Source organism: Danio rerio, chromosome 19, assembly GCF_052040795.2.
Source record: "Danio rerio strain M-AB ecotype USA chromosome 19, GRCz13ab, whole genome shotgun sequence".
Lineage (NCBI taxonomy): Eukaryota > Metazoa > Chordata > Actinopteri > Cypriniformes > Danionidae > Danio > Danio rerio.
Genome location: NC_141039.2, coordinates 4,977,501 through 4,995,332, shown reverse-complemented (window position 1 = coordinate 4,995,332; position 17,832 = coordinate 4,977,501). Strand labels below are relative to the sequence as shown.

The window sequence follows — 17,832 nt, the reverse complement described above, 5'->3', positions numbered from 1 at the left end:
GTACAACACTGGAACAGTACAACTTTGAACCTCCCTTATCCAATAAGTGGGGCGGGGAGTAGAGCTGTGGTACTGGAACGTGGGCGCTAGCACATTAGGGTGGACCACACCATTCTCAAGTCCTACAGAGGAGCTCCAGAAGGATAAATGGAGAACTGAAGTTAGTAAACAGATGGGAGGGGACCATGCCTATAAGACATTTATGTTGGGGTTTTGTTTATGTTTGTGTGGTAGTTAAGGGGCTACAGTTTTACTTTCATTTGGTGTTTATTTCATTAATAAAACTTGGGTTGAGTGACCCCCTGTAGCAGGGGTCACCAATTTCAGTCCTGAAGGGTAGGTTTTCGTGCAGAGTTTAGCTCCAACTTGCCTCAACACACCTGCCTGGAAGTTTCAAGTATACCTAGTAAGACCTTGATTAGCTTGTTCGGGTGTGTTTGATTAGCGTTAGAACTAAACTCTGCAGGACGCCGACCCTCCAGGAACAAATTTGATGACCACCGCCCTGGAGGAAGTAGAAGTCAATTGTGGAGATTTGTAGTGCAATTAAGCTGGACAAGGTAGTCTGCCTCTGTGGGTGCTTCAGGATGGTAGCTACTGGAAGAACTATCCAATGGGGTCGCTACTGTCCATGAGGGGAAGAAGAGTCATCCATGAGGCAGATGGCAGCAAGCCCTTCTCAGAATCTTGCTTAGTCCAGATCAATGGCACTCCAAATTTCATAGTTCATTGAGGAAGGAAGCAGGACCTGACATGTTTTATTAACACTATAAACACATACTCTAGCTAGTTCATGTGTAAAACCGCAGTATACTTTGGGTTTAAAGGTGTAGGTTCTGCACATTTTATGAATGCATTCATTCATTCATTCATTTTCTTGTCGGCTTAGTCCCTTTATTGATTCGGGGTCGCCACAGCAGAATGAACCGCCAACTTATCCAGCAAGTTTTTATGCAGTGGATGCCCTTCCAGCCGCAACCGATCTCTGGGAAACATCCACACACATACACACACTCATACACTACGGACAATTTAGCCTAACTAATTCACCTGTACCGGATGTCTTTGGACTGTGGGGGAAACCGGAGCACCCGGAGGAAACCCACGCGAACGCAGGGAGAACATTCAAACTCCACGCAGAAACGCCAACTGAGCCAAGGATCGAACCAGCGACCCAGCGACCTCCTTTACATAAAAAAGTCACTTGTTCAAGGTCAAAATCATCAATACTCACTCTCGCACAGTCTCCTCCTCAGCCTGCCCCTGATCTTGTCGATGGCGTCAAAGTCGGTCACATGGAAGACATGAGCGCTTTTGGGCTCGGCTGCAATCTCCTCCAGCTCTTCCTTCAGAGCTTCCCCAATCCCTACTGCGAACAACCTGATCCCAGCAGCTGCTGCAGCAACCGACGGCTCCAAAACAAAATCCTGACTCTGGCCATCCGTTAGCAAGATGGCCACTTTCTGAATCCCCTTGGCAGCAGGTCTCGCTCCTGCCCTCTCTGTGAAGATGTTGGTGGTGGTGAAGCTGATGGCGTCCCCAGTCTTGGTGTTTCCACCCAGGTAGCGGATGTTCCCAGCCGCACGTTTGACCTCCTCCAATGTTTTGTACCTTGCCAGGTTGAATTCGACGGTTGGGCGGTCGCTGTAGCGAACCACTGCCACACGTGTCTTATCCACACCTACGTCAAAAGATTCCACCAGGTTTGCCACCCATTGCCGGATCTTCTCAAAATTCTCCTTGCCCACACTTGAAGAGGTGTCCAAAATGAATACCAGATCATAGTGGACGTTCTTACAACCTGGGACACAAGACATGCAATTTTACAGACCATATGTATACAGCTTACCCACAGATTTTTAAGGTTTGTGTTTCTGCCATGGTGTGGTTGGATAATTCATACACTGAATTGTGCAGAGAAAAGTTCTTAGTTTGTCAGGTGCAAAACCTCAGTTAACAACAGACTCGCTGGAAGTCAGAATTAGATCCACCACATTGCTAAACAGAGGAGTCTTGAAAACAGTATATTTAGGCTAGAGTGTGACCTCACCTGCTCTTTGTCCTTCAACACCGCCTCCATACAGAGTTAAAGCCAGTACAGTCAGGACCAAAGAGATCCTGAGCCCAAATCGAAACTCCATCTCCTCCGCTGTTGTTCGCCGATATTCCTAGGGTGCAATGATCATGAAGTTGCTGCTCCTGTGGAGACATGAGAACAAATGTGAGGTGATCAGTCATTCGGACTCGGAGCTGAGTTATATTGAAGGATTGAGTGTATGATACAGAACTGTGCTTCACACACAACATTTCCTACTGATGTACTGCCAGCGCAGCCCACATCGATCCCGAATTGTACTTTCCAAGTTGCTGTTTCAGTTTGAGCGGAGTTGATTTATAGTTATGTGTTTGAGGAAAACTCTTTTTTATTTATTTTATAAAATGCTGATGTTGTAAGCATTTTTTTTTTCATTAAATAACTTTTAGAGAACATAAAAGCATTGCTTAGGCAGCTCAGAGGTTAGCACTGTTGCCTCAAAGCAAGAAGGTTGCTGGTTCAAGTCCCAGCTGGGTCAGTTGGCATTTCTGTTTGGAGTTTGTATGTTTTGCCTGTGTTTGTGTGGGTTTTCTCCGGTTGCTCCGGTTTTCTCCACAGTCCAAACACATGCGCTATAGGTGTATTGGATGAACTAAATTGGACATAGTTTATAAGTGTGTGTGTGTGAATGTGAGACTGTATGGGTGATTCCCAGTTCTGGGTTACGGTTGGAAGGGCATCCGCTGTGTAAAACATATGCTGGAATAGTTGGCTGTTCATTCCGCTGTGGCAACCTCTGAAATAGACACTAAGCTGAAGGAAAATGAATGAATGAATGAAAAGTCATTGTTTTAACTTTATAAAGTTAAGAAATAATAAAAATAAAAAAAAAAACGTATGTAATTTTCTGCAGAAAGAAATGATGATATTTATATTTAACGTTTAAAAGGAAAGTTAATCAGACCTTTATTGGGGAAAAAAGTACATTATGAAGTTTTTGCTTGAATTTCAGAAGAAACTCATCCAGTTTTTACATTTTTTTAATTAGCTGTAATATACATGCACTGTTATTGCCATTTTATGGAAGTAAAACAACAGTATGTGCAGAATATATATACAGTTGAAGTCAGAATTATTAGCCCCCTTTTGATTTATTTTGTTCTTTTTAAATATTTCCCAAATGATGTTTAACAGAGCAAGGAAATCTTCACAGTTTGTCTGATAATATTTTTTTCTTCTGGAGAAAGACTTATTTGTTTTGTTTTTGCTAGAATAAAAGCAGTTTTAATTTTTTAACACCATTTTTGGGACAAAATTATTAGCCCCTTTAAGCTATTTTTTTTTCGATAGACTACAGAACAAACCATCATTATACAAAAACTTGCCTAATTCCCCTAACCTGCCTAGTTAGCTTAATTAACTTAGTTAAGCCTTTAAATGTCACTTTAAGCTGTATAGAAATGTCTTGAAAAATATCTAGTCAAATATTATTTACTGTCACCATGGCAAAGATAAAATAAATCAGTTATTAGAGATGAGATATTAGAAATGTTTTGAAAAATTCTTCTCTCCATTAAACAGAAATTGGGAAAAAAATAAACAGGGGGGCGAATAATTCAAGGGGGCTAATAATTCTGACTTCAACTGTATATGTACACCCCTCACAAATCTCTCTTTTAAATTAATATTTTTTATTTGGAAGCTATACAATGTTATATTTGTGCATAGACATTAGATTAGTGTTATGATCACCAGTGACCAGCAGCACGCAGTTCATTAAAGAACTACAAATCCGCCATTATATGGACTACAAGTTCCAGTCATGCACCGCTTACACGCACCTGTTCCTCATTCTGTTGATTTCACTCACTCACAGATGGGAGCTGATCATGAACTGATTACGTGGACTATATACACAGCACACACGCACACCTCTTTGCTGAGTCTTGTTATACTGTTTGTGAACATTACAACGCGTTTTCCTTGCCTTACTGATTTTGACCCTCACCTTGATTGATTGTTTTACGTTGTCTGCTGCCTGCCTTTTGACCATCTGCCTGTTTATGACCACATCACTGTATTGCCTGTACATCTGTTTGCCGCTGTGTTGACCATTGGTTGAATATTCTTTATAAAACCTGCATTTGGATCTGTTGCATCCGCACCTTTGTTGTTAGAGTCCCTTCTCATTACAATTGGTTAGTACTAAAGCCGGAGTTTATCTAACAAAATAACTTAAGATAACGGTTCAAAATCTAGTACACCCAAAATTATGCTATAGAAAAATATTAAATACCAATTTTAAAAAGAGGAACAATCAAGTGAAGCAAATAAAATGGAAAAATGTTGTTTTTGTAGTTTGCAATTTTTTTAGGTAATATTTTGTTTGAATTTAATTGTATTATCTTTCAATTTCTAAATATGTTTGGTGACTAAAATGTTATTTTAATAAATATATTTAATAAATCTGTTTTGTTTAAATGCACCAAAATACATTGCCTATAGAAAAATACTCATTTTCACAATAGGGTGTACTCAATTATGCTGAGCATTGTATGTATACTGCATATCCCTGGACTGTATATACAAACTGTAAAAGATTAGTTGATTTTACTTAAAAAGGTGCAGCAAGTTGGAAAGGACTACTCTAAAATAATTAATTAAATAAGCTAATCAAATGAAATTCTACACCTTTATAAATGTGCATAAATATAAAAAATTCATTCAACTTATTAGTTCAAAGTTACAATAGATTTCATCTCTCTTTTATATGAGTAAAGTCGACTGGTCGTTTTTAAGACAATGGGTTTACTCAGTCTTTAAATAAATAATCACTATACAGTGTACTTTATATTCATTCATTTTGTTTTGTCGCAACATCGGAATGAACCACCAACTAAGAGTGTACTCACACTATGTACAGTTGCCTTGAACCGGGTCGAAGCACGCTTGTCCCACCTCCTGTCTTCCCTGACGGCCCGCACTGATTTTGCATTCGCGCCTGGGCACGCTTAAGTCATCGATGTTGCGCTGTTCAGTAAGAATCGATCTCACTCAGGACAATGGAGATTTCTTTAGTTATATCCTTTTAGTGGTTTATGCGGTGACACGCAGTCAAATATTTTGCCAAACAAATATTTGACACTCATAAGCAATCATGAAGTCCTCGTGCTGCAGGTATTAGGAGGTTTGCTGAAGGTGCAGCTGTCGTGCAGTGAAGGTTTTGCGTCTTTACTAATCTACAACAGTTTGTGTTTATTGAACAGTAAGAATGATTAATAAATTCATATGAAACAGCCCCTTAAATGTTGCGTCTCGTCTTCAGTTTCGGGCTCAGGCGCTCTTTGCACTCACATGACAAGCGTACCGCGCCAAAGCCCAAGTGAACCGTTCGCTGGCACACCTCTTCCAACCAGGCTAGGGCCGGCCAAGTGAACCGTGCCTGAGCCTGATTCAGAGCACTCACACTTCCCAGACAATCTGGGAAACGAGCCTGGGCATGGTTCGGATAGCAGTGTGTGTACGCCCTTATCCTGAATATGTTTTACACTGCTGTTGCCCTTCCAGCTGCAACCCAGTACAGGGAAAGTACTTTATATGGACTTTTATATTTATTTTTTGAAGTGTGAACTGAAATGTTTCCATGAGATTCCATACATGACTTGTGATCTTCTCTGCAAGTGTACAGTAGCTGCTTCAAATTTGAACCTTCCTTCACTAAAGGTGATACTAAGTGTAAGTTTTGTGCAGTACAGTACACACAGTATACAAAGAACTTAAGTGCTAGCACAGCACACTAGGAGACATTTTAGGGCCTAAAATGTAAGTATTATAAATAACACATAATGAAAGATTGTAAGTGTCCATCAGCTAACCAGAGTAAAGGTGGGGTAACAGAAAGAAAAACCCCAGAAAGGTTTATGTCAGACTGTAATTCCTTCCTCCGCCGACTAAACTATACATTCCAGCACTTGTGACTAACCACACTCCTCTGGCCAAGCCGAGCTGATGTTTCACTGTAAATAGGGTGTGCTTCTGATTTAGAGGAGTACAGATCGCCCCAGGGAGCACACTGTCATCAGAGGGAGAGGGAACAACATTGGGAAGCATTGAATTATGGTTTTGCCGAAGCTTGATGATGTGGCAATCTTTCCTCTCAGGCAAGTTCAGCAAACATTCAGGTGGTAAATACAGTCGTTGTTTCATTATTTAGCAAAACTTTCACTAAGGTGAATAGACTGAACTTCATCAATGTAGAATGGAACTTTTATAACACTAAAAATGATATCCATTAGCTGCGTCCCAAATGGCACACTATACACTATGCACTCATGCACTATGTACTTATGCACTTACACACTCAACAGGATAGTATATGTATGTAGTGGCGTCCCAAATGGCACACTAATGTTTTTTTACTAAGCGTAAATTCAAACCGTTTTCCTGATGACGTTTGACGGTTGCAAAATCAGTGAAATAAACGACCGAATTATCAAATAATACCTGCCGTGAGTATTGCCGCATTCACCATCGGGAGGCGCTATAATCACTCTAGTATAAGAATTTTGCTTTCACCATCCAAAATAAATAAAGTTATCCAACATGTGCGCCGGATAGCTCCGCCCCTTCCGCTACGTGAGCAAACCTGCGGTCGTTGAGTGCGTGAAGTGTCCATCGTTACACACTTCATTTTAGCGGCTGAATGAGTGCATCATCCGGGTAATTAAAGTGCACTTATTATTTTTAGAGTTTTCATTGTGAACGCACTACTTACACTATTTATACTACAAAATGGCGTAGAAAAGTGCATAAGTATGCGATTTGGGACGCAGCTATTGAGTCCCCATTAGCACGTTGGCTCAGGGGTTAGCACTTGAAGCAAGAAGGTTGCTGGATTGAGTCCCAGCTGGGCCAACTTCTGTGTGGAGTTTGCATGTTCTTTCTGTGTTGGCGTGGGTTTCCTCCGGGTGCTCCGGTTGCCCCCACAGTCCAGAAAGATGCGCTATAGGTGAATTGATGTACTAAATTGGCTGTAGTGTATAAGTGTGAATAAGAGAGTGTATGGGTTTTTCCAAGTACTGGATTGAAGCTGGAAGGGAATCTGCGTAAAACATAAGCTGGAATAGTTGGCGGTTCATTCCACTGTGGCGACCTCTGAAATAGAGACTAAGCTGAAGGAAAATGAATGAGTCCCTATGAATTTTATACTAAAGTTTTTTTTTTTTTTTTTTTTAGGCCGATAGGAGAACACTTCTGTTCCTCGTTGGACTGAAGGTTTACCACCACCTCAACCGCTCTTTTCTTTTTTCTTCTTTTCATGATTAATGTATCTCTTTTTTCATTTATGGAGGTTTGCACTATCATCATATGACCCAGAAAGCTTTGCTTGCTTTTTGTTGGTCTTAAAAGCCCACGGTATCTGCCAGAACGATGAGCTCTTTGAACCCTTTGACCAGAGCAGGTTCTCTAATGTTTCTTTGAGGCTGTGAAAGCATTAGGATTTCTACATTTGCAGTAAACAGCCATTTATTTTGACTTTTCAGGCTTTTTGTCCTGGGTGAATAAGAAACTTAAGTCATCTTTTTCTACAGTCAGTTCAGCCATCCAAACTGTTAAAGGGCACATTGTTTTTCAGCCTCTGGTCAAAGCTATTAGCCTAAATTACCTGTTGCATTTTGCATCTAATGGACCTGCACTTGGTTTCAAAAATCTTTTTCATAACTTCACCAAAGGGAACACCCAGTTCTGTTTTTAGCACCATCTTCAAAGTGCATGGCCTACATCTTTCAAACAATCTACAATATTTTGGTTATCAACCTTTTTTGGACATACAATGCTTTGTTTACCATCTTGACAGGCTTTACTCACAGTATTCCTACATAAACCTTGGGTTACTATAACCTTTCTCTTAAAAAAAAAGCTTCACAACAAAAATACCTACAGCTGCCTTGTTACCAGCAATATGGCCTGCATCCTTTCACTGACCACCCTACAACTTACTATACGTACAGTAAAACATACTATCTTAACATAGTCTTTGCGGTTTACCAGACCCTTCATGGAATCTTTTGGTTAATCTTTCTCTATTGATGAACCTACAACTCTTACTAGACCTGACTTACTATTTGGGGTTTATTAACTCTATTAATAATGTATTTGTGGTTTCCTTCTCGTAATATATTTTTTTTTACCCGTTAGCAATGTCATGATGCCAGAACTTTCACTGCAGTGACTTAACAAATAGCTCATGTAGAAAAGAATTCTGGCCCAGATTCGGCATAAATCTGGCACAGCAGGCATTCATCCACCACTGGCATACAGCATGTGGGCCAGCATGTTTGGCAGAGGTGGTCTTTAAGGTAGCATACACTATTCGGGCCAGATGTCAAATGTAGTATTTGGCCCAGATGTTAATAATTGATATGTGGGCCATGGAATTTTGGCCTATCTTTACTGACATTTATAATATATTTTTATTGTTTTCAAATAAAGAATACAAATTCTACCAATCAGGTCACTTCGAGAAAAAGCACACCCATAGCATGTCTAAAGGGTCACGGGTTTATCTATTTCATTGCAGTCGTGACACACCAAAATATCTGGCGCAGTCCTTGTTTGGCCCTTGTTTGCCAGACTTGGTACTGTAATTCACTGCAGCATGTGGGCCGAGCAAAAGCTGATTGTGTGGAGCTGGGCCGGAGATATTTTGCAGTGTTGGAGGTTAATAGTTTGTATCATCCTCTTTCCGTCCGACTCTCTGCGGTTGTGCCACCTGGTGTTTAGGATGAATGAAACAAATGACGAGTTCATGCTAATAGCACTATATTGTATCACATTTTGTGTAATATACATTTTTATATATCATGGATATTCCTAAATATATTATATGGTATATTGTGACAGACCTCATTTACCTGACAATTATAGTTTATATATATATATACACAGTTGAAGTCAGATTTATTAGCTCCCCTGAATTATTAGCCCCTGTTTATTTTTTTCCACAATTTCTGTTTAACAGAGAGCAGATTTTTTCAACACATTTCTAAACATAATAGTTTTAATAACTCATTTCTAATAACTGATTTATTTTATCTTTGCCATGATGACAGTAAATAATATTTTTCTAGATATTTTTCAATACATTTCTATACAGCTTAAAGTGACATTTTAAGGTTTAACTACAGGGGCGGACTGGCACTAAAAATCAGCCCTTGTAGCCACACCAGCCCACATTACCACACCGACACAGCCCCACCCACGGACACGCACATTCACTACTTATATTGGTGTATAGATGGTAAAATTTTATAAGCAGTACCTTATTCAAGAGATATTTAAACATTTAATGTATGTGACTGAAACAAAAACAACCCATTTATATATGCAATCATGTCATTCATTTTCTTTTCGGGAATCTGAGGAATTAATCTGGGAATCGCCAACTTATCCTGCATATGTTTTATACAGCGGATGCCCCCAAAGCTGCAACCCATTACTGGGTTACCCAATTCCCAATTGGCCTACCCAATTCACCCATAGCATGTGTTTGGACTTGTGAAGCAAAATAGAAGGAAACCCACGCGAACATGCAAACTCCACACAGAAACACCAACTGACCCAGATGAGGCTCAAACCAGCGACTTTCTTGCTGTGAGACAACAGCACTACCTACTGCGCCACTGCACTGCCCCCTTTTGAGACTAGTTCAGTTAATTTTATGTAATTGGCAATGTCTGACTTGACTGCCTTTCCCTTTTTAAGGTCCATCTCTGACAATTAGCTTGTGTTGCACTTACTGTTTGTTTGACATTCTTGCCAAATTTTGATTATGTCTGCGTAACCACAGATTGGGTCGGCCCATCTCGAAACCAGCCGGTTGTTGCTGATTGGGCCAATGCTTAACATTTACTATTATTCTTACTATTATCACCATCTTCTTCATAATATTCACATCTCGCATGAGATAAAAGCTATAAATAAAACCTAAATTTAAAAAACAATACATATGAAAAAATAAAAAATAGCTGACCGACCCACATTTAAAAAATGGTCCGGCCCTTCTGGCATTTGCCAGAATTGCCAGATGGCCAGTCCGCCCCTGCTTAACTAGGTTAATTAGATTAACTAGGATAGGGTAATTAGGCAATTTTTTGTATAACGATGGTTTGTTCTGAAGACATTCGAGAAAAAATATAGCTTGGGGCTAATATTTTTGAACCCCAATGCCGCCCTTGTTTCAGAAACTGCGTGGTATATTACTTAAATTACATTGAAATCACCCAGCACATTTCAGAGCGTACACGTCTAGTTTGTATGGCTTAAAAGCTTTCAGCGTGTCTATCTCCGCTAAAACTCTAGAGCCCTGCTTTCTGCCAAACTCCAAAAGCTGGCTATAAACGACCAACATGGGAGCAACCTGCAGATGAACAAACCAGAAAGCTTCACTCTTCCCTGTCTGAAATGCAAAACGCAGGCTCTCCTTCTACTAAACCTTCCTTCAAAAGTCGATAAACCAAGTAAACAGTTGTGGTAGAGCAGGTTTAGCTATCGTATCAGTATCTGAATTGACACACACAAAAAATCGAATGAGGTTTGAAGGAGTAGATATTAGAATAGTACTAGTCAAGATACTACTATTCATCTTTAAGTGCAATTTAAATGCTTAACTAGCATAATTAAGTGGAAACACGTCATAATAACACTAATGAATAATGATGTATTGATATGTAAACTAAACATTACATTATTATGAATTAATGATGAGTTAATGTATGCTCTAATCATGACCTAACTTCAACTACAACATGATTCACAAGAGTTCATGTGTAAATAAGAGCTGCCTTAATTACTTGTGAGTACATGTTGGTTATTAATGTATTATATTGTTTTAGCTAAATGTAACCAACATGAACCCATAAGTTGTTAATGTATAATTATATCATGACTAGGGTCAGACGGAATCTGTGGATGTTTCTTGCTATTTCTGCTGAGAATTTTGGTAAAAATCTGCGGATTTCTGCGGAATTATTTTAGGAGTATCATAAGCAGGGCCAGCAGAATCTGCAAACATTTTTTGCTATTTCTGGTGAGAATTTTGGTAAAAATCTGCGGATTTCTGCGGAATTATTTTGGGAGTATCCAGCAGAGTATCATAACTAAAACATTAATATATTAACTAAAAAGTCATAAATTACTGAATAAAAACTGATTTTTTTTTTCAGATTTACACATTTACTCAAGTAAATAAACAGAATTAATAATGGGCTAAAAATCTGCAGAAATCTGTGGAATTCTGTGGAAAATCTCCGAAAAATTCTGCGCCCGCATATTCCACGTGGGCCTAATCATAACTAGAACCTTAATATATGAAATAAAAAATATGATCTTTTTAACTTTTATTTAATGTTTAAAATGCAAATCCAATTAGATTCAATTTATTTGGTAAATAAAGTTTGTTGGTTTGTCATATAATATATCTAGAAAAAGCCAGAAAATATTACTTTACAAGCTGTATTGTACATAAATCAGATGAACATTTTCACATTAGTCAATAATATCACTGAAGCTAATTAAAAAAAACAGAATAAATAAAGAGTTACACACATTTACTCAAGTAAATAAACTGAATTAATGGTTGGCTGAAAATCTGCAGAAATCTGCGGAAAATCTGTGAAATTCTGCGCATGCAGATTCCGGGTGGGCCTAGTCATGACGTTACTTGGGGCACATCACCATTAACTCATCCTAAACTATACATAAACTGTTTATGTTGATGTTGACGGGACACTTTTCTATTGTTATTTAATGTATACACACTAGACCAGGGGTGGGCAAACTCGGTCCTGGAGGGCCGGTGTCCTGCACAGTTTAGCTCCAACTCTAATCAAACACACCTGCGTATAGATTTCTAGTGATCCTGAATACACTGATTAGCATGTTCAGGTGTGTTTGATAAGTGTTGGAGCTAAACTGTGCAGGACACCGGCCCTCCAGGACTGAGTTTGCCCATCCCTGCACTAGACAGATGTGCATGGGTAGTTAAGAATGGGTTAATGATGATGTGCCCCTCCAAGTAAAGTCATGACATAATTATACATTAGCAGCTTATGAGTTGATGTTGATTACATTTAGCTTAAACGTAAATGTTAACTAACACATTAATTAACAACATGTACTAACAAGTAATTAAAGTTGTCGTTATTCATACATGAACTAATGCGACTGATGTTACAGTTAATGAAGTTTATAAATAGTTAAGGATGAGTTAATGATGATATACCCCTCCAAGTAAAGTCATGACATAATTAGACATTAACAGCTTATTAGTTCATGTTGGTTACATTTAGCTTAAACGTAAATGTTAACTAGGGCGAAGCAGTGGAGCTGCAGTGCTGTCGCCTCACAGCAAGAAGGTCGCTGGTTCGAGCCTCGGCTCAGTCTATGTGGAGTTTGCATGTTCTCCTTGCATTCTCGTAGGTTTCCTCCGTTTCCCCCACAGTCCAAAGACATGCGGTACAGGGGAATTGAGTAGGCTAAACTGTCCGTAGTGTATGTGTGGATGTTTCCCAGAGATGGGTTGCAGCTGGAAGGGCATTCGCTGTGTAAAAACTTGCTGGATAAGTTGTTGGTTCATTCCATTGTGGCGACCCCGGATTAATAAAGGGACTAAGCCGACAAGAAAATGAATGAATGTAAATGTTAACTAACACATTAATTAACAACATATACTAACAAGTAATTAAGGTAGTCGTTATTCATACATAAACGAATGCGACTGATGTTACAGTTAATGAAGTTAATGAATAGTTAAGGATGAGTTAATGATGATATACCCCTCCAAGTAAAGTCATGACATAATTAGACATTAACAGCTTATAAGTTTATGTTAGTTACGTCTAACTTAAACAAATGTTAACTAATACATTAATTAACAATATGTACTAATAAGTAATTAAGGTAGTCGTCATTCACACATGAGCTAATGTGACTCAAGTTGTAAGTTAGTTCATGATTAGCACATGCATTAACTCATAATTAGTCTATAACAAAGTAATGTTTACACATTAATACATGATTATTCATGTACTGTTATTGTACAGTGTTACCAATTAGGTTAATTAGGCAAGTTAGGGTAATTAAGCAAGTCTTTACTAGCGGTTTGTTTGGTAAACGATGGAAAATTGCTTAAAAGGGCTAATAATATTGACCTTAAAATGTTTTTTAAAAATTAAAAACTGCTTTTATTCTAGCCGAAATAAAACTAATAAGACTTTCTCCACAAGAAAAAAAACATTATAGGAAATACTGTGAAAAATTCCATCCTTTGTTAAACATAATTTGGGAAATACTTCACAAAAAATCCACAGGAGGGTTAATAATTTTGACTTTAACTTTACATCTCCATCTCCAAGCCTTTGGAATGTTTGTATGTGATGTGTTTTCTAGAAAACTAGCATACAGTTGTGATATGAATGAAGAACTCCACTCTTACCAATGCTGTCTGAATCTGTATGAACAAGAAGATCTTCTCCAGAAACGCACCTCACGGACACCTGGAGTATAAAGTCATCCTCTTTCTAGAAATAAAGCTCCAGGTAAGGTCATCCACAGGTGTGATAACACACACACACACACTCACTCAAGCACTCTCAGTGTCCTGTAGTATTGTGAAGTCTGTTCTCCAGTGTTAGGAGGAGCTGCTCCACTAAGTGTTGGGTTTCAGATGGGACGGGACGGCAGCCCTGCCCTGTTCGCGCACATAAAATAGGGCTCTGACAGACTGCGCCAATTATAGAGCAACTTTCCGGGATATTTTTGTCACTTTCGTTCTCGTCATCTCTCTTTCTTCTTCTCTCTGTTGTTTGTGGCTTTAGGGATGTTTTTTTTTCTCTCTGCAGGCCGGGGTGGGATGACTACAGGTCGCCGTGGGCTGATGGGTGGCTGTTAACCACAAGGTTAATGTCTATAGTTAGTGCTCACTGTACTGTATGAAGTAGTGTCAAATGAGTGAACGTACAATTTTCAGGAAAACCATTTCAGTCGCTCTTTCAAGTGTAATCAGACATGACGATTCTGCAACTTTTTCAGATTCTTGTATTAGTTTTACAGCATTACACGAGACAGGACAAACAAAATAAAACAAAAAAACTTTTAAAACTCTAAATGACAAAAAATTTGCAATTTATAGTTGTGTTTTTGAACTAGGGAAATGTGTATTATACTGTATATTACAGAATTTCCAACATGTTTTTAATGAAGTTAATACTGCATTATACTGTGTTAACTTTAGTAAACTGATTTACTGTGATACACACTGTAGTATACCTTTTTTTACTAGGTATAAGAAACACATTTTAATTGACTAAATTAAGATGAATCATTTACGTTTGCATTACTAAACTGAAGACATCCTATTAAAAGCTGAAGCCTTAACAATTACATAAAAGCAAGTTTGGAGTTAATGTGAAATGTAGTCATAAAATCTGGGTATAGGGTGCTCGTACTACATTGTTGTTCACCAATGATTTCCCTCTGATTTTTGGTATTTGCTTTGCATTACATTTCTGGACAGGAATGATGTTCCAGGATCAACAAAATGCTGGAAAATCAGGAAGTGTCGATGGATGGATGAACGAATTAGTGGATATAGATAGATGGATTGAAGGATGGCTACATGTATGGATAAATGGGTGGATGGATGGATGGATGGATGGAAGATAGATGGATGGATTGATAGATGTAAGATAGATGGATGGATGGATGGATGGATGGATGGATGGATGGATGGATGGATGGATGGATGGATAGATAGATGAATGGAAGATAGATGTATGGATGGATGAAAGATAGATGTATTGATGGATGAATAGAAGATCAATATATAGATGGATGAATGAATGGAAGATAGATGTATAGATAGATGGATAAATTGATGGATGGATAGATGAAAGATAGATGTATTGATGGATGGGTGGATGGATGGATGGAAAGATGGATGGATGGAAGATAGATAGATGGATGGACAGATGGAAGATATATGTATAGATGGATTAATGAATCATGGATAGATGTATTGATGGATAAATGGATGGCTGGATGGATGGATGGATGGATGGATGGATGGATGTAAGATAGATGTATGTATGGATGGATGGATGGATGGATGGATGTTTGAAAGATGTATTGATGGATGGGTGGACGAAAGGTTGATGCATAGATAGATGGATTGATGGATGAATGAATGGATGGAAGGATGGATGAATAAATTGATGGATAAATGGGTGGAAGGTAGATGTATAGATATATGGAGGGATGGATGTATGGATGGATGATGGATGGATGGATGGATGGATGGAAAGATGGATGGAAAGATGGATGAATTGAAGATTGATGGAAGGATGGACAGATGGAAGATAAATGTATAGATGGAGGGATGGAAGATGGATGCATGGATGGATGGATGGAAGATAGATGTATGGATGGATGAATGTTGGTAAGATGTATTGATGGATGGGTGGACGGAAGATTGATGTATAGATACATTTATTGATGGATGGATGAATGATGGATAGATGTATTGATAGATGGATGGATGTATGGATGGAAGATAGATGGATGGATGGATGGATGGATGGATGGGTGGATGGATGGATAAATTGATAAATGAATGGATAGATGGAAGATAGATGTATAGATTTATGGATAAATGGATAGATAAATGGATGGAAGGTAGATGTATAGCCAAATGGAAGGATGGATGGAAGATAGATGTAATGATGTATAAATAGATAAATGGATGAACAGAAGATAGATGTATAGATGGATGGATGGATAAATTAATGGATGGATGGATAGATATATGGAAGATATATGTATAGATGGATGAATAAATGGATAGATAAATGGATAAAAAGTAGATGTATAGCCAGATGGATGGATGGATGGAAGATAGATGTAATAATGGATGAATGGATAAATGGATGGACAGAAGATAGATGTACAGATGGATGGATAAATGGATGGATGGATGTATATATAAAGGGTAGAAATATAAACTTCTTTTTAATTCACTATATTGTGATTCATATAATTTTTTATTTATTTATTTATGCCTTTAAATTGCATTATGGGACCTTGATCTTTCCTCCAACAACTTTTGATGTTAATTTTTTTTCAAAAGTTAGAATTTTCAACTTCATATGTCAGCAGAGTAGAGATCAAAGTCCCGTAATGCAATTAATACCGGACTGCAAACAGAGAAAAAAGAAATTTTTTATTTTTATTTTTGCTGTTCCAGTACAAACATTTAATCTGTAAAACGTAAGCACTACCAAATTAGTCAAGTTAATCTCTCTAGATCTCTTCACACATTTAGTTCATTGTACACTACACAGAGATCAGCTTGCGTTTCAATTCCAGTTTTTCCTTTCTGAGCATCTTGTTCTTTGAGGCTGAACATAAAGCTATCCCGTGTGTTTCTGTGTGTCTCTGAAGACTCCCAGCATTCTCTTCCTTTCCTTTTCCCCTCTGTCCTGCTTTTCATGTCTCATCTGGACGTCCCGGCACAGAGTACTTTCACAGACTTCAGGACACACATGAATATCAAACAACTACACACTTTCCAAGCCCCCTAAACCCTAGCTTTATGCCCAGTAAAACACATCAACAAGCGAGCCACACAGCAATAAACATCCGACCGTAAAAAAGCACGCAGGAAGTCACTGCTTGTGCTTCGTTGTGTTGAAAAGAAACAAAATCTATTTCCATCCTCTACCTCTCGGATGGAGGTCACACTAACTTTAGCACAGGGCAGAGTCCAGCGCAGGACAACTGATGGCTCGGCACAGATGTGCAAGAGTCAAGTTTATAGGTGCTTTGAACTCACAGGTCAGTCAGATCTGCTTGAGTTATGAAGATTTGCACGCTTAAAAAAGACTTTTGCTGCTTGTTCAAACTGCTTATTTAAAATGAGTTGAAATAACACAGTTCTTAGGGTTTTTTTTGAGACAACTTAATTGTTTTATATTTAATTTAAACATAAAACTATTTAGTTCTGCCAAAGTTTCAGCTCATTTTAAATACTGTAAGTATCTTGAACAAACAGCAAATGTCATTTTTGAATGATGTTTATGTATTTGACATTTTATTTATTTGAATATAATAATAATAATAATAATAATAATAATAATAATAATAATAATAATAATAATAATACAATAATAAAAATAAAAAAAAATAATAATAATAATTATTATTATTATTATTTATTACTACTACTAATAATAAATAATACTTATTATTACTATTATTATTGTTAATTTATTATTATTATTATTATTATTATTATTATTATTATTATTATTATCATTATTATTATTATTATTATTACATTACATTACAAATCATTATTAGTTTTATTTTTAGAGTGTAAATTTTACAACCTACAGGTAGCCTCATTTCTTAGGACAGCGAAATACGTAACTGGAGGTACATCAGCTCGCAGTTTTGTTTTTTCAAAATCCCCCGAGGTCACTGTGTATGCTTTTTGATGATCTCAAATTTCTATTGCGCATCCTCCTCTCGCATAAATTCACCCAGACCCGGATTGGCCAATCGGGAGGACCGGGAGAGTTCCCTGTGGGCCGGTCCGTTTTTTAGCCGCGAGGGCCGGTGTTTCTAGCTGCTTGCACTCTCAGCAGTAGCACTATATTTCATTTATTTATTTATTTGACCATAGCCTCACTCTTTTTATTCCTTATTTTACTGCAGCTCCGCTCTTCTTATTTATTGTCTCG

At 37.9% G+C, this 17,832-nt stretch overlaps 1 protein-coding gene across 7 annotated transcripts in view; it reads right to left on the bottom strand.

Moving 5' to 3' along the window:
- col22a1 (collagen, type XXII, alpha 1) overlaps positions 1-13,706 on the bottom strand; it is a 129,798-nt gene extending 116,092 nt beyond the window's left edge. For 6 of the 7 annotated variants that reach the window (XR_015515655.1, XR_015515654.1, XR_015515656.1 and 3 more), the window contains exons 1-3: positions 13,530-13,706; positions 2,051-2,199; positions 1,235-1,801 (exon numbers count right to left, since the gene is read on the bottom strand). Coding sequence is in view for 3 of the 7 variants with exons in the window: in XM_087293833.1 (XP_087149959.1) it covers positions 1,235-1,801; positions 2,051-2,141 (658 nt within the window). In the remaining 4 variants the exon portion in view is untranslated. 7 annotated transcript variants of the gene reach the window in all.
- Between the last annotated feature and the right edge of the window lie 4,126 nt (positions 13,707-17,832).